Below are 17,789 nucleotides of genomic sequence, written 5' to 3' on the forward strand. Positions count from 1 at the left end.
CTGCTGGGGCCTTAATGGATTCCTGCGGCCCCGCTGAGCGCTGACATGACACTCGGAGCGGGCCGTCCCTCCATTAGCTGCTCTGGCCTCTCGGGCCAGCGCTTGCAAATCAAAGGAAGGCCGATTCTGCCCCCGATCGGGGGTTTTGTCCGCTACGCACTCACAAAACGTGTCGGGTTTCTGACAGGTCTGATATTTAGCTTTTAGGGCCAGACTGGAAGCAAATCTCCACGGCGGCGCTGACCTGTCCGTCGGTGCCGATGGTTCCGCCGCAGTCCTCGAGCAGCTCGGACATGTCGTAGTAACTGACAAAGTCCCACAGGCAGGCCTCCAGGTTGAGGTTGCGGTAGAAGCGCAGCGTGCCGGCGCCCCTCAGCGCGGCGCTGTACTGGTACGGCGCCGTCTCGCCCAGCACCTCCGAGTTCTTGGTGGCGTCGGTGAGGAAGCCGTGGCGCGTCTTAACTTCTGAGTAGTCCAGCAGGTTGGAGCAGCGGTGGTTTCCCACGCGGGTGCCGTCCGGGCTGAGGGTCAGCTCAAAGTTGGACAGGGCGCGGGTGGACACCACGGGCAGCATGCCTGCAAAAAAGGACAATTGGCTCTTCCGTGACGAAGATGTGACTTTTTGCGGCCTTACCGTCAATGTGAGGCATGGTGACGGTCAGTTTGATGAGATTGGGATGCTCGGGGTCCTCGGCTCCGGTGTAGCGCAGTTTGGCTGAGAAGGGCTCGGCTCCCACCGTGCCGGCCAGGCGAGGCTGGCACATGCCTGCCGCCCGGCCGTAAACAAACATCAAACGTTTAGTCGGCCGGCGAGGAACAAAAAGAGAGAAAAGAGAAATACGCCGCCGCCGCCGAGAAATGATTTGCAGCTGCCAGAGCGGCGACAGCAGGTGCTCGTCGCTCGCGCGCTGGCATTTGCATAACAAACGAGAGCGCTCGCCCAGTTAAGTCGAAAAGCAAACAGCTACCGCAAACCCACAACAAGGTAAACCAAGCCACAAATACCATTTTTAGGATAGAAACCCGAACCTTATAGTCGAAACCCTGGTTTGAAACCCTAACTAAACGATAACAATCTGAAAACAATTGATCTCACCCTCGTCCGTGCTGATGGTCACCACGGGGCTGCTGAGCTCCAGCCCCTCGTCGCCGTCCGAGTTGACGGCCCTGGCGGCGCACTGCACCCTGGAGCCCGCTTGGAAGTAGACCGAGTCCAGCGTGATGAGCTTGGACGAGGTGAAGAAGGTGTCGAAATCCAGCTCGCGCATGGGGCCCGTCACGCCGTCCGGGCCCTTGGGGGCGCTGACGAGCCAGCGGTAGCGTGTCAGAGTATTGTTGATGTTCTCGCTCACGCAGATGGAGCCCGTCTTGTCGTAGTCTGGGTATTTCAGGTTGCACGCCTGTGGCGGGAGGAGAAATAAAACCGGCATTGTCACGTGTGGACGTGTCCTGAATGGCAGCCATGGCCATCTTTGCACGTGCAGCTGCCTCATCTTTGGAGCCCACCACAGTCAGCGCCAGATTGTCAACTCATTGTCAAGTTTGGTGCAAGCAGCTACTTGAAAATTCCAGTTTGCATTCTGACTATTTGTTCTGCTGAGTCTGCATTTGTGTTGCATCCACCCGACCCTCCCCGACGGGCAGCGATTTGCCGCAAACTAATAAATATATCTGCACCATCATCTTCTCACAATGGGCCCGCTCAGATTGATTCAAAATCAGATGTTCGCTAATGATCACGGAGGGTCTGGCTAATTCATTGAGTTTCTGTTGCTTGGATTAATGGCACAGACATTCTGTTTTGATGACGAAATTGATACTGTGCTAGCCATAATGTTTTTACTCAATTTTCTCTCAAAAAGCCCCAAATTGTTTTTCAAAAAATGCTGATAAATATTAGACATATATTGAAAATAAAAACTCCAATCAGCAAATATGCAAATTTGTTGATACCGGACTACAAATATGCATTGACTGTAGTTGCAATAATTGTAATATCACCATTCAACGCTAGATGGCAAACATGGCTCAGTTGTGCTGACACTGGGTTTTATCCTACAAGTCAGTAGGCCTTTTCATTTCTTGTGAACTTGGATTTGTCGATTTTTTTGGGGGGGATGAGAATTCGATTTTTGTGGAAAAAAATAAAAATACAAAATGGCTTCTCGCACTTTATGTGGGTTTGCGGTTGAGCAGGTTTGCACCGTCCCTGGCTGGTCATTTGTATGCAAGAGATCCCACAGCACTACGTGTTTTTTCCGCCGCCCCCCTCCGGCATCCACGTCGGCCGCCATCCCTGCATAAAATGATGATGATGATGGGCGGAGACGTACGGTGACGCAAACGACGGGGTAGCCGGCCACGGGGAGAGAGTCGGGGCGCTTGCCGACGTGGTCGTAATGAAGCAGCGAAAGCACCCTGGGCACCGAGGGGAAGGTCACGTCTGCCATGCTGTCGCTCTCCTCGATGTAGATGATGGCTTTGGTCAGCTGGCAAAGGGGTGGAGAATTCAAGGTGAATTGTACATTCCGTTGAATCTTTCTCTTCTCTTCTGCATACAAAGTATGTCTTCATGTTGGTTCACTTGCGCACATGTATGTATTATTCATGCGCACAAACACGCCGCTCGCTGCTCTCATTCTGCTCACTCTCATTGCCGTGTCTGGGAATTGGGGTTCACCCCTCCTCGCATTCCGCTCTTGAATAATATAGCATACGTTTTGGATTTTCGCTCCAAATGTGACATTTAATGGGATGTTTTGCAAATTGGATTGCAATTTGCGTACCTGCGTCTCTGCCACCATGTTCTCATCTGGCTTGAGGTGCACGGTGAAGGCCTCTCTCATCTCTCTGACCCCGTCGTATAAAACCTCCAGCTCCACAAAGTGCGCGGCGTCACCTTCTCCGAACACCAGCTCTGCGGAGGGAAACGGCGTCGTGGGCGGTCCTCCCGGCTCGGCGCGGCCCGGCCCGCTCCTCCCGTCGCTCACCCTCAGAGATGGGATTGTAGTCCTCCCCCGAGGTGGCAGATCCATCTTTGGTGTGGACTCGGACGACGGAAACCTTGGACGGGTCCCCCACGCGCACCACGGGGATTCTCACCACCGACGCCCGGCCTCGTTCTTTGGGTTCGTTCACGCTGAATTTGGTCTCGCCAAATTTGATGACGGACTCTGAGGACGGAAAAGGCCGCGTCGCAGCACCACTCCACACCGAGATGACCAACGCGACGGAACGTACTGTCGGCGTCGTCTTTTATCCTGATGAGCGTTTCGTTCCGCCGTCCGACCGACGCGCCGAAGGGAGAATCGCTTTTCGGACTTCCGAGCACCAGACGCAGCTCCTCGTCTTCCTCGTGCTCCGTGTCATCCACCAAGTCCAGGACGCAAGGCTTCTCCACCTCCCCTGAGCGAACACACAGCCAGCCACTTTAAGCGTCAAAACCTTTTTTAAAAAACAAACCCAAAAAAAATCTGCACAAATCGATGAGAGCTGTAAGAGAGATTTCACGTGCAGCCGTTTGCAGTAGGTGACAGTGAACCAAATTGCCAAGTTGACCTTCTAAACTTCCTTTTCTCTTTTTCAAATGAACCGAGGCTGAAACAAAGCAGCGCGCATGAAGAAAAAGCAAACGTATGGTCATTGAAAAACGAAACACAAAGACACTAAATCATGGGAAAAGTTGAAAGCGGTAATGAAAGCAAAGGAAAAGTTTGAACTCCAATTAAAATGCAGAGAATAGTCACAATATCATGTGATGTTTGACGTCTATTCTCGTCCATGGCGGTGAAGTCGTTAATGTAGTCGAGTATGGTAATATATACGACACCTGGTAGGAAGGTGATGATGGAGGCGTCCGTGTTGGGCCTCTCGTGGAAGTCCATCATGACCTGCGCCGTGCCTTGCCTGCTGTAGCATCGCACGGTGGACTTGTGGCCGATGTCGCCGCTACGGTAGACGCTCGCCGCGATCCGCCCCGACTTCTCCTCGCCCGCGTAGACGCTGTCGCGGAACTGCACTTTGGGCACTGGACCGGAAGCAAAAAAAATAAATAAATGATGGCCGAGGTGCGATCCAAATGTCAAGATCCCGACTCACGGTCTGACACGGAGTCGTTGATGAGGACCACGGCCTTGGCGGGTGCCCCGAGGAGGCCGTTCACGGGCATCTGCAGCAGAAGCTCAAAGCTCTCGGGGCCCTCCAGCACCGGCTGGCCCAGGTCGTCCAGGATGGTCACGCGGAACGTCTGCGTGCTGACGCCCGGCGCAAAGTCCAGATTCCGGCTGATCCCCACGTAATCCGCTCCGGCTGTCGGCCGCCGTCAAATATGGACGGACAGATGGACAGTAGACGACAATGAGAACTTTTGTTGTTGTTGCTTTTTTCATCCTACAGGGATCTCCCAAGTTCTTTTGAAAGCAGCTTTGGCCCACCTATTTGCTGAATTTCTCCAGCACTATCTGCTGCCAGGGCGACAAAGTTGCAAACCGTGACGTGGCGTCGGAAAAGTGCATTGACGGCAAATGAGAACGTCTGGCAGTTATAATTCATTCGTGAATGTCAAACGGGGGGCAAGATGAAAGGATGCAGACAACATCATTATTTGTCATCTAACTTCAAAGTCAAAGCAGCGTTGGCGGTCAAGCGGCGTGCACGCTTTGAACAGCCCCTCCCCTCTCTTCAAATCAAGCCCCGCCCACAAAAACAAAATCATCGCTTTAGTTAGAAGGATTTCGCATCTTTCCCCCAAAGAAAAGATTTAAGCGCTTCTAGAATATTATTTTCTGTCACGCAACTTATCCCCCACGAAGAATGAGAGCGCCACCTGCTGCTGTGGCAGACAGCCCGCAAATACGCTCGCTCGCTCGCTGGCTCGGTTCAGATGAGGCCAGCCTCCGCCCACGGGCTTTCCCCACGTCCAAGTGAGCGTTTGCATACGATGAGACGCTTAGTTACTCGCGAGCTTAACATGCAGTCGAGGGAGTCTGAGCCAGAGAAGGCGGCGGCGGCGGCGACGGCGGGGGACGAACGAAAGCCTGAAGGATGAAATCATGGAGACTGAAAGAAAAGCTTCAGGACACAAAGTAGAAAGCAACAATTCGAAAAACCTCGTCTTCAATCAAAGCGCCGTTGTCAGCTGACCACAAAAGGGGAGGCGAGCGGAGGACACGTACCTTCGGCCGAGACGGGCTCCGTCTTTCGGGAGCGCACGGTGACGCTGGCGGCTTTGGATAGGTCGCTGCCCGTCCTCCACACCTGCACCTCCACCGAGCCGTCGCTCTCGTCCACGTGGTAGTCGGTGTGGCCGAAGTAGAAGACGGGGGCTGCAAAAGCACATTTAAAGACACGCTGCAATCTTCTCTCGCCAGCAGCACGCCGCTTATGGAGCAAATGTTTCTAGTGAGTGCACACTGTAATTGGAGCACTTTAAACACGACTGGCTGCTTTTCAAGACATCCAAAAGCACCTGACATTAGGGGCATGAACAATTTGCGTCATCTCACAGGACGTGATTCCGAGTTTACTTTCAAGGTCACCAATCAGAAGTGGCCCGCTACGACTTCCCGGCGTGGTTTGGGCATTTTTCTCCGTGTGTCCTTACGCGGCCCGAGATTGATTGGCGGTCAGTCCGGTGGCCAAAGCCAGCTGGGATACACTTGAGCCCAAGCTATACAGAAAAGGGACATCTCCATCCAAAGAATTGTGACTCAATTCACTTTGCAAACAAATATGTAAAGCCATTGCCAATGCTAGCAAAAAAATCTGTACTGCGCCGTTTTTCGGCACCCTACTGTTGCCGTAGCAACCTGATGATTAATGGATGGGGAATGGTTACTTTTGGAGACACAAAAGGCAAAAAAATAAATAACAAATCATGGAAGATGCTGAACCGGCTCGTAGCACTGGGTCGTTAAGAGCGCGAAAGTGTCGTCTGCCCGTGTTTTTCCATTCTGGTTACTAAATGCATCACAGTGATGACAAATTGCTCGGCAATAAAGCAGATGAAATGAATGGCCACGGCCATGGGCACACTTGTTGTTTCCATGACAATGGCACTGAGCACCTTGGAGAGGCTACTTCACCGGTGGCGACGTGTGTGCGGCGGCCGAGCGAGCGAGCGAGCGAGTGGGCTCGACTGAAGAGGAGGGGAGGGCGTAGGGCCGTGCTGCGGGAAGAGAGCCTTGAATGAAATACGACAGCGCTGCTGCCAAGATTAGGTTATCTGAAGGAAGCGATGCACGAGAGGAAATAAAGAGATAATCATTTTAGCAAACATAGGCCGGAACTGTCGGCGGGAAAGCGCTCACAGATAGGATGTTCAGCTTTCCCAAATGAAAGGAAATATGATGTTATACTTACGCTTTCTGCAAGGGATTTTCAAACAAATAGCACCTCGTAGGTGGGCGGGGTTGCAAAACTGACACCCCCCCCCCTCCCCCTCCACCACTCACGTCTCAAACTTCCCGTCTGTTTTCTAAAACTTCCGAAGAGTAACGGTGACATTTAAGGTAAATCCTTGGCATTTCCACTTGCAAGTCGGACCATCTGGCCGGCTGACGTGATCCCAAAAGTGGACCAAAAAAAAAAGTTGCACTAGCGTCTGTCCCTGCTAGCTTGGCAGGACAATGAGCAAGAGTTGTGACAGGTGCCAGATTGCAGAGAAAGCAAAAAAAAGATGGTTTAGGCTGCCTGCATGCACTCGCCAACACCGTCCGGGAGTAATCAGATCATGCAGCACATCGAGGATGGCTGACTGGCTGACTGGATGACTGACTGGCTGGCGGCCGCAGGGAGCTACACACACACACACGCACGCACGCACACGGCGCTTATCGCCGGCTGAGCAGCTTCAAAGAGCCGCCACTCATTAAGTGAAAGGTAAACCTGCAAAGCATCTCCAGTTACCTCAACGTGAGCGCGGATTATCCGTATTTAGACTTGAGCAATTATACGCAAAAAGTCTTCATTAGTTCCGAAAACAACTTGATGAAAGCTCGTTGTTCTTCTTCTTATTGCTGCTCTGGCGCTTGCGGATGAGCCCGCCTCGGATCACAAAGGGAACATTGCTTACTTGCGAGAAAGCCCGCTCGAGTCATCTCGGGGAGTCAACCACATGCTGCTTCACCAGATGGAAAGACGAGCCACTGCTCTAGTCAATCAATTTTCTGCTCGTTGACTTTCACGACGGTGCCTTTTGACTCGACGGTTAATTTCAATACGTCAAGAGTAATTTTGTCTTCACTGAGTTTTTGCTTGCGCCTCTCTTAAAAACGAAATAAATAAATAAACCGAAGTCTGATTGTTTTTTTGGTGGAAAATGGGTCAGTACCTTTAAGTGCTTTGGACATCTGTTTACAAAATGAAGGGAGAGAATAATAACAGTGTGCATAGCCCGAACACACACACACACACACAAGTCATAATCATACTTTGGGAAACAGGAGCCGACTTTACTGGCGAGCGGACGATAAACTCGGCAAGCAGCGTCTTGTTCTACGAGCAGCCCGACAGACATCCGGATGCAGAGGCCGTATCAAACGGCAATTAGCTGAGCAAGAAAGGGCAAGCCTGCACAGAAACGCCTTTGATGGCCCATCTGCAGCCGGGAAGGCCAACCTTCTCGCCACGTCAGTCCGGCTGGCTGAGCCGAGCCGAGCCGAGCCGGCGCTAAAGCTCGCTGCCAACGCGGCAGCTGCTTCGCAGGCCGGCGATATGGAATCGCAAAGATGCGGCAGAAGGTCAACTGAGGCAAACCGCCCACGAGACAACTTCTGGAAACCATGACATCGAGTGCACGTCGGAATCAGGTTTCCCTCGGAGGGCCATTCTGACCGTCATATACATACACTATAGGCTACGCGACAAATTGATGAATAACTCGTTTTGAAATTGGAGAAACCGTTCAAATAGTTTCAAAAGATGAAGACAATTTGTCATTTTTGTAAAGACGCATAATCTGTCTTGGCGGGCCTCATAAAACGACGTGGCCGGCCAGATCTGGCCCCCAGGCCTTGCGTTGGACACCTACGACTTTTGTGGTCGTACTAGCAAGAAATTGTGTGTACCGTCACGGTGACCCTCACATAGCTTGGCATAATCATCTTTTATGGTGCCCTTGGAGATAGCTGTGTTTTCTTTTTTGCCTTTGACTTTGTTTGCCTCAAGACTCGGCAAATGTCCTTGCGCCTGGTCGGATCGAACGCGCGGATTACCCCGAGCGAGCCGTAATGATCCGCGGGGCTCCTTTAATGCCCGTCCCGGCCAAATCCGCCGTAAAGTCGGAGGCCTTAAGATATGCAAATTGGTGGGTGGGAGCCATTTTTGAAAAACAACCAGCCATAGTCAGAGAGCAAACACGGGCGTTTTGTTTTGTTGCGGAGGCGACGTTGCAAATCAGCCGCCGCCACCGTGACAATTATATTCCGAGCGGCAGACTCGAGGCGTCGCCGGGTCCCTTTGTTCATTTGGCAGACAACGACTGTGCCATCTTTCACGCCAGCGGAAACTTCCCTAGAAGCCACAAATCTCAGTTCCTGGGCCGCGCCGCCGGTGCCAAACAAATCAGATTTTAATTACACCCCGGCGGTGGGTGAAGGTGTGCTAGTTAGCGGGAATAAACCAAGCCTTGGCAAAGCAAAGTCGCTGCTGCAAAAATGTTAGCAACTCCGTGGAGCCGCTTCTCTGTTGGAAGAAAGCACATTCCATATCTTCACACGCTTAGCAATGGCGGGATGCTGGCTGTTGTATTTTTCAAGCTGTGCCACTTAAACAGCAGAGGACTACATTCAAAGTGTGAAATTACGCAAGACTGTCAGTCTTTAGCGGGCGAGCAGGCCGGAAAATGTGTTCATAAATAAATCCATAAATAATGCATAAATCAATAAAATAATGAAATAAAATTAAAGAAGCGAAAGGCGGTCAGATGTTTGCTAAACGTATGATGCGGGCCATGGATGCTATGACATCTCCCAATAGGGAGATGTGATCTTGCCCGATGATAAAAAGTCCCAAACTAACAGCGAGGCCCGAAGCCAGGACAGAGTTTTTTAATTCCATGAAGTGACTGTGCTGTTTTTAAATGCCAATAAAAGAACCCAAGCGGACAAACAAAACAATAAATAACGACAAGAAACATGAACGATGCGTCAAGTGGACGGGATGCGACAAAAGGGAGCCGTGACGCACATCCCATCAAAAGCTTTTGTGGCGTTGTCCCGAGGCGCCGCCTTGCCCCCGTCTTCACCGCCGCTCGCTCGCTCGCTCGCTCGGCTTACACCGGACGCCGCATTCATTCCTGTCACGTCGCCTCCCTCCATCCCTCCTCGCTACTAAGTCCATGGGAACCGACACAGGTAGCAAAGCCAGCAAAGCCGCACCAGGACGAGCCAATTAGCGACCACCGCCGCTTTCCTGTTCACGAGGCAGCTCAAACTTTGGTTTTGGCCTTTTTTGCATGATTGCAATCAGTCAGGAGCCGTGGAACGGCAATCAACGGCAACAGAGGCTTACATCGAAGTGTCAGCTGGACTTTTCTGGGAATTTTCTCATTGTGATCACTTGTGTCCCTAGGGGCCAAAACTGCCAGCGACCCAAACACTGCTTAAAAAATGCTACATGAATTTATGCTTCCACTTAAAACAAGTCTTTTCAAGCTACCGCGGTCTAAAATAAACATCTAAAATATTAATGATATTTTTTGGCAGGCTTTAATAGAACTTTTTCTGCTTACGTTCAAACGTGTTGTTTGCTGCCTTGCTTTGCTATTTTAGATTGATTGAAGGAAGACAAATATACGATATCAATATTAGATATAGAAAAATATTATATATATATATATATATAATTTTATATATTTCCCCCCAGTAGCTGTAGGTAGCGAAAATAAAGAAATAAAAGCGCTAAAATTACACCTTGACAATGATTGAGTGCAAAAGTTAATTTGAGAAAAAAGAGCCACTAATGATGAGTTTTCCCACCAAGACTATTTGCGACTTCAAAAAGCTGTGCGAGTGTGTGAATCCGGCTTTGCTGCACACACGCACGCACGCACACGCATGGCCACACGCTTGCGCGTACGTCTTTTGACATCAATAGCAGCACACTTCTAAAGCAAAGAACAGAAAAATAACTCCGTCATTGTTTTTCTGCTTGCTTCAATTGGGAAAAAAAAAAAATGGTGCATTCCGCTGAATAAATATCAAAATTGAAAGTTGAATGGTCCCTGTCAGTATTGTAGCATTGAAAAAAATCCTTTTGAGGAATAAAGTGAAAAAAGGGCACACATGGGTGAACTTGAGGATGCTGAACTGCGTTTACGCGAAGGTGCACTCGCACACAAATCGTCTTTCAGCAGCAAAGTACTTTTCTGTTTTTTTTTTTTTTTAGGTCTTACCGTCGTCCATGTCGGGCAGGATGGTGATTCTGGTGCTGGGGAAGCGGGCACCCAGGCGGCCCCCCATGGGCACGCCGAGGCTGACGTTGAAGCTCTCGTCGGGCTCGTAGAGCGAGTCGTCGATGATCACCACCCGGCACGGCTTCTCCACCTCGCCCTTGTCAAAACGCAGCACGCTGCGGTGGTCGTCCGTACGCGAGATGTAGTCCGAGTAGGACAGCACGCTGGTGGGCACTGTGCCCGTGGCTGACGCTACGGAAACACAGACATTAGATGGATTCCATTTTCTTGAGTGTGTTTTTGTTTCATTTCTGAAGCTTTAAGGCGTAGGTGTCAAACATCAGGCCCGGGGGCCATATACGGCCCGCCACATCATTTCATGTGGCCCGCGAAGAAAGATTGTGCATCGACTTTGTGTCATGACTAAAATTACAGATTGTCTTCATTTTGGAAAAAAAGAGAGATATTGCTTGCAATTTTTATCACCATTCGAGTTCTTCATCAGTTCTTTTGGTAGCCTATACTGTATATAGGACATTGATAATCATAATGGCCCACCGAGGGAAACTATGACTATGACACAAATGAGTTTGACACCCCTGCTTTAATATCCTCTGGGTGGAGGGGGTTAAACAACTTTGTTCTTCTTTTTGCTTGTTTGGTTTTATATTCTGGTGTGATGCGGCTTTGTTGTCATTTAATGATCCTCAAATGCCCCATAAGGCCGGCCCGCCTTTGGTGGTTTTATGCCCTGAAACTTCTGGAAGACATGATTAGTCTTGGAAGTAAGAGTGCCAATGTCTGCGTTAGACAATATAAAGTCCATTGTTTCAGAACAATCTGCAAATGATGAGCTTTGTATTTGGATGGCTAGCTCCTTCTAATCATCATTTGTATCTCCAAAAAGCCACTTGAGTGATTTTTGCACAGTACGGAAGAAAAACTACATCACCCAATGTCTTGGTAACACCAAATAACTGCTGAATAAAACATTTTCCTTGACTTGAAACAAGTCAATATTTACACTTTACGCCAGACTGGGGGGAAAAAAAGACGTAGAATATGAAAAGATTCATAAAAACGGAGGTCTTAATCGTCGAGGAAGTCATATGCATGCCGTCATTTGCGTGAAAGCTCATCCGGCGCTCAATTTGGTTTACCTTGCTGGGTGAAGCAGACTACCATGAGCTCCTGGCCCACGTCGCCGCTGCGCCTCACCGGCACCATCAGCTCGCCGACGTCCTCCTCGATGTTGTACGCGGCTGCCGGAATGAACACGGATGACTCTGAAGGGGAATAAGGAGGAGGCAGAAAATGAAGTGTTAGGAAATTCAACCCGTCCCTTGATATATTCCGTTTGAGCGGGATGAAGTGAAGGAGAAGTGCAATGAACGATTTCAATCATTTAAATGCAAAATGTGGAGTTTACACATCAATGGATGCTCTGTCGTAGGAACGTCATGCACGCCCAGCATGAGAGGAAAAAGACTCAATTCCATTTGCTCATATATATATATATATATATATATATATATATATATATATATATATATATATATATATATATATATATATATATATATATATATATATAAAAAACGTATATATAAAAAAAAAAAAATATATATATATATATATATATATATATATATATATATATATATATATATGTGTGTGTGTGTGTGTGTCATCAGGCGCTGTAATTTGTTTATCTGTGTTTCTCCTGCAGACGGTCGGTTAATTACAAACACGGTAAACCAAAACAAAGCTCATGTTTCCATTAGGCACGCCAATCACAATTGCCGACGTCTCTCGACTTTTCTTTTGTGCGGGCTTCAGTCATCGTGGCGCTGGTGAACGGGACCTTGACAAGACACAAAACCTCCGGGCGCAGCAAGCCTTTTCTTTTTTTTTCCATTCCTTGAGCTGCCAAAACACGTCAAAAAAGGCAAAAGGTGACAACGAACCCGTGTCGGCGTGTCGTTGGGTGATTGTCCACCAGAGATGTTTCGCAGAGCAAACTAGCAAGTGAACATGTTGATTTGCATAAATTGTTGACAGCCAATCCAGCCGGCAAAGTCCCAGGAGACTTGCTTATCCATATTTATACGCCGGCTGCACTTTTCCGCACCTCAGCATTCGCAACTGTTTACAGAAGCAATGTTCACTTGTTATTGTTGCGCATCTCTTTCATATCTTTTCCACGACTGTGGCTCCAAAAGTGGCGTCGGGTATCTGAGATTCCTCGCAGTATTGTTTATCGACCCGAATGCGGCCCGATTAGGATTTTACCTCTTCTTCCCAGTTGATACAAAAAAAAATTGAAGTTTGGCGTGCTGTTAGCTTGTCTGGCTAACCATTAGCTTGTCTGCTAACTGCATTGTCATTGTTCACATCAACCAGAAAGACTCAGGCAAGTCAGGACTCACTTGACTGACTGACAAAGGTTTGTTTGTGACGCCGCAGAGCTTTTCAAAGAATCAAGGTCGCAAAATCAAGCTTCTGGAGTTTTTGCCATTCAAGTCTTGGAAAGCGCACTTTGTGACTCAATTCAACCAGTTGCTCCTCTTTTTAATACACTACTCTGTTACTTTTTTAGAGATTCTGAGAGGCCTCAGATAGCTGGAGGATTTTTTTTTTTGGGTTAATCCCAGTTTTTGGGAAGCTTAAATTAAAATCCTTGGACAAAGTCAGGATGCTCCTTGAGTCGTCACCCACTTTGGTGACTTGGCTACTTAGTCTCTATCCCGTCCTTTGCATAAAATCCTTTTGTTATTCCTTTGGCTTCAGTTATTTTGCCGCAGAAAGCCCCCTCCCTCGGAGAAGCCACGCGCACTCTCGTGGATAATGTTCACTGGCTTCCAAGTACGTGGTTTGTTCATGGCCACGTCGCATTCAACGAACGCCGGAGACGCCGTGATTGAAAGTGGCGAGGTCATCCTACCTGCTCTCCATGCGTTTGACCCGAAACACTTCACCGCTAAGTGGTTGAAAATGGCTTTCCACTTCAGGATGAATATCTCGGATTGAAAAGCCGCCACTTCATTACGTACACCTGCACAATCTGGCGCTAATGGCGTGGTGTTTACAAGAGGGGGGGAAAAAAAACCAGCGACTGACCATCGGCAGGGTCCACGATCTCCACGCTGGCGGCTTCCGGGGATTCCAGGACGGCCATCACAGGTTCGGAGAGAACGATCTGGAAGGTCTCGGACACCTCGTACTCGCTATCTGGCAGGATGCGCACTTTCCAGGTGGCGGTGGTCTGACCCGGGTTGAACTGCACCTGCTTCTGAGATTTGCCGCGGAAATCTTTGTCCTTGAGCGCCGTCCCGTCCTTGGTGCCGATGCCTTTGCGGAGGACGCAAACAAAAAGTTATCATGACAAGACTCATGACTTCATAGGCAACGAACAATAACTCTCACACGTATAAAAACGCCAGCTCAACTTGCCATAAAGAAAATCATCAATAAAAGCAGGTGAAGCCCGGGCGCCTTCATCGGTGGTGATTTCTGGTCCGTTTTGGGTCCCAAGCCACATGTCTGGACTGGTTATGGGCGAGCCGAAGCCAATTATCTATCTCCTCAGCCCGTCTTTGACCTTCAGCGTTTGACTGTCGCTGCGACGCTGGCAGCGGGAGAGCCGAGGCCCGTAAAATGTCAACTTCATTGTCTCCTGGAACTGACCGCACGACATGTGGCGGGCTTTGGCGGCAAACAAGGCAATCCGCCCGCCGCAGGGCCATTATCCCGGCTGCCGCCGACGCAACCGCCAAAGTAGAGCTTGAACTTCACTGGTCTACAGATATTTTCATGCATGCGTCACTGTCCCAATACGTTGGTCTTTGAGCGTTTGTAAATTGACAGGATAGAAACATTCAAAGGGAATCTGAGCATTTGGAGTCATGTCATGGCTAACTATGTCTTTTTTCCCCATTGGTGGTACCAGTGACCCAATTTCCAGGAAGCGTACCATATTTCAAAACATTTCAAAATGTCAAGGAATCAAACCACTTGGATTTAAGTATGCAAAACTTAACTCTGGTTAGACGTATGGACCCAAAATCTGTAGCGTTGTCCATATGGTTGACGCTAATTGGATCATTCCCCCGACAGGCTTGGTTAAAAATACCAGGCCAAATTCTGAAAGATGACTCCACTAAATGTGCTGGCTTTCGAATCATGTTTAAAGGCTTAAGGCAATTTCCTTCACCTAAGAACCATTTTACTAGTGGGAACGCCGGTGCTGCTTCGCTCCTCAATAAATTGTCAGCGGAAGGAAAAGGTTAAATAATTCCTCTTGTAGAAGAAAGATGCTCAGGCTGCACACATGAAATGCATACATTTGACTCTTTGGGCGACTAGAACTGATTTATTCACCTGCTCTTTGAAAGGAAAGCGAGGACTTTGATATGTAAGTAGAGACGGGAGGGAAAGAAACTCCAGCACAGCCAAACTGAGATAAGATGGTCCATCTTAGTATCCCCCTCGGCAGTGTAAGGGGGGGAGGGGGTGGGGGGTGCTTGAGTCTGCTAACTTGGCAAGGAGAATGAATTCTTCCTAAAACTTTAGCATGCAACTTGCATGGATGCGGTGACTCAGAAACTCCAATGATAATGTGAGCCCGCCTATCAAAACGCACGTCGCTTCATTTTAGCCAGGCAGGCTAATTAGCCGTGTTGGCCATTCACACTAAATGATGAGGGTAATTATTGCCGGCGGCGGCAGCGTGTTTGTTTGTACAAGCGGTGAAATGGAGTTCAAACTAAAAATGTTTGATCGTTTCCTCACGTCGGCAAATGTCTGACCTTTTGTTTTGAAAAATATGTGTTATTTTCTTTATGGCCAAACACACTCCGGGGTAATGTAAGACTGCGCTCAATTTTGTGAGCAATGTACAACATAAAAGGTTGTATGGCTGTTGAGGGGCTTGTAAGGACAAAATTGTTCGGACTTATCCGATTTCAACGTCGCTGATCTTTCCATCACCGGACGGCGGCTTTATTGTTCTCACTTGTTCTAGTTCACTCTTCATTGATCTGACGAGAGCTGCGGAGCACAAAGGGCTCGTATGCCGCGTGGACCAAAAAAAATAAATATGAAGACACAGTCCATCAACGGGATGTGAAAATGGGAAAAAAAAAAAAGGTTAGCCCTTTGCTGCTATAACGGCCTCGCTACTTTTGCCACAACTTTCTAGAATGCTTTACAATGTGTTGACGTTTGAAAGAAAACTAGTAGATCTAAACCTGTTCCCTGAGGAACTCCAATCCCAATTGTGTCTGACTGATTGTTACGTTGGATGGCTGATGAACAAAGTCACTACATTATAGACAGACAAAAATATCGAGACACGTGACTATATTTAAATTCCGATTCAAAGGCACCTACGTTGTTTCGTCCAAGCTCTGATATTTGAGTCATTTGAGTGCATGTGGCAGCCTCCTTGTTATTAGTTGAAAGAGGAATTTCTTTCGTTTACAACGCAAGCATGAATAAAACAGCAAGCTTTGCGCCGCATAATCAAAACAATTTGAATTTCCGCCCACGTTCTTTAAATACACATTCTTGTTTAGCTTCAATTTGTGAGGCTAGCACACACGGGGGGGGGGGGAATGATCACACGATATTTTCTGTATTAACATTCCTTTTCATTTTTGCCATCTCCGTCATTAGAAAGGAGCCTTTTCAATTTCACACCCCCGTCTTCACACCTTACTGTCAGCTCAATCTCCCGACACATTTTTTTAATGATCCACGCAGAGACAGTTGCGTTTTATTTCAAACTGCGACTGAGCCGTGCGCCAAGTTGAACAAAGGTTCGAAATTTGCATATGGCCTCCCGCGTTGATGCATTAGCGTGAGCTCTCGACGGAGGCTGCTAATGATACCACAGGATTTGACCTTTCACATCACGTCATGTTCATGATCCCTTCGCTTTTTAGATGCTTAATGGTGACACCAAAAAAGAAAACAAAAACAGGGGCGCCCCCCCCCCGCTGTTAATCGAGTTGATAAAAGCGACTCCGATTGTCTCGGGCAGCTTGTTGTTTGTTTAGTCGCGGTCGTTAAATTGGAGCGGTGACAGCAATCGCAGGTGACCTCTAGTAGGGATGTGCACCGAGCGCTGTTGTGCATCCCAACGGTAAATGGGAGAGGGGTTAAAGGTCATCTACTGGACGTGTTGGAGTTGGACAATTTTGTGGGCTCATAAAAAGCAAAGGCAAATGACAGGGTCTAATGTGCATTGTGGCTACAATTTAAAATAATATATATTTTTACATATGATTTATATTTAGATATTATTATGTATCATTTATGAATAATTTTTTATTTTTATTGAATTTATATATATGAAGATATATTTTAAAAAACGTCTTTGTTCATCTATGTCAGCGACATACAACTCAAGCAACAAGCGAAGCGACTTTGCACTTACTAACGAAGGAGGTCTCGCCCAGGTAGCCTCGACGCTTGAGGACCACCTCCAGGAACTTGAGCTCCTCGTCCACCACATAGTGCTTCCTCTCCAGTGAGATCCAAGCCCAGTTGAGTCGGAACTGCTGGTTCCTCAGTTTGTTGCCGCCTGCAAAACAAAGGAACTCCTCAAAAAAAAAAAAAAAAAAGACTGTTTGATGCGCTTATGCTCGTCACGGCAAAAGCAGTCACACTCACATTTAACCCACTGGAGAATTTAGCCTTCATTAAAACTAAGTTTCTGGGAGGTCGGAAGAAGCCTCTTTTGAAAACTTTCAGAGTCTGTGGGAGGTATGAAGGGCCGGGGATCAGTAGGATCCGACTGCTTGCCTTCTAATTAAGATAAAAAAAGGTGTGGGTTTGCCGTCCATACTGCTTCCATTCATGCTGGCCTTTAGAAGCAGCTTTCAAAATGGCGTTCTCAGACGCTAATGGTGCTAATGCTACACTAACGCTAATTCATCGGGCAGATAAAGACGGCACAGAGTTTTAATTAGACCAAAAGGCTAGCGAGGGCGTGACGAATTTTCCCTTTCGACAATTTACTACGATCTCCTCTTTGAGCCCGAGACGATCGATGACCCGCTAATACAAGTCTGGCTTCACCTTTCCGCCGATGGCATCGTTTTCTCTAAAGAAGGAGAAGAATGGCCTTCGCTGACATCATCGCAGTTAGCAAATCATCACGTCAAAGACGCTGAATGGGACTCCAACTTGAGGGATGGAAGAATAATCATATTGGAAAGGGCTTTCTATTTTCTTGATGGCTTTTTTCGATGTCCGCTCAGCCATCAAATGACCGAGCGAGCGAGCGCTATTCTGAACAGTCTGGTTCATGGGGTCCTCAGCTGTCACAAGCAGGGCCTTTCTGTCTTTCTGCCCAGCCACCATCATCAAAATGCATCGAAATTCACGCCTA

At 48.3% G+C, this 17,789-nt stretch overlaps 1 protein-coding gene across 1 annotated transcript in view; it reads right to left on the minus strand.

Moving 5' to 3' along the window:
- frem2b (FRAS1 related extracellular matrix 2b) overlaps positions 1–17,789 on the minus strand; it is a 38,826-nt gene that overhangs the window by 3,488 nt on the left and 17,549 nt on the right. Inside the window, exons 3-16 of the mRNA XM_085917155.1 lie at positions 16,833–16,979; positions 13,514–13,744; positions 11,554–11,679; positions 10,394–10,645; positions 5,175–5,324; positions 4,099–4,308; positions 3,830–4,027; positions 3,241–3,405; positions 2,991–3,173; positions 2,787–2,917; positions 2,334–2,489; positions 1,097–1,400; positions 635–766; positions 245–576 (exon numbers count right to left, since the gene is read on the minus strand). Of these exons, the coding sequence (XP_085773281.1) occupies positions 245–576; positions 635–766; positions 1,097–1,400; positions 2,334–2,489; positions 2,787–2,917; positions 2,991–3,173; positions 3,241–3,405; positions 3,830–4,027; positions 4,099–4,308; positions 5,175–5,324; positions 10,394–10,645; positions 11,554–11,679; positions 13,514–13,744; positions 16,833–16,979 (2,717 nt within the window). The remainder of the gene's footprint in view (positions 1–244; positions 577–634; positions 767–1,096; positions 1,401–2,333; positions 2,490–2,786; positions 2,918–2,990; positions 3,174–3,240; positions 3,406–3,829; positions 4,028–4,098; positions 4,309–5,174; positions 5,325–10,393; positions 10,646–11,553; positions 11,680–13,513; positions 13,745–16,832; positions 16,980–17,789) is intronic.

The sequence above is a fragment of the Syngnathus leptorhynchus genome, chromosome 7 (genome assembly GCF_054491065.1).
Source record: "Syngnathus leptorhynchus isolate UIUO chromosome 7, UIUO_Slep, whole genome shotgun sequence".
In the NCBI taxonomy this organism is placed as follows: domain Eukaryota; kingdom Metazoa; phylum Chordata; class Actinopteri; order Syngnathiformes; family Syngnathidae; genus Syngnathus; species Syngnathus leptorhynchus.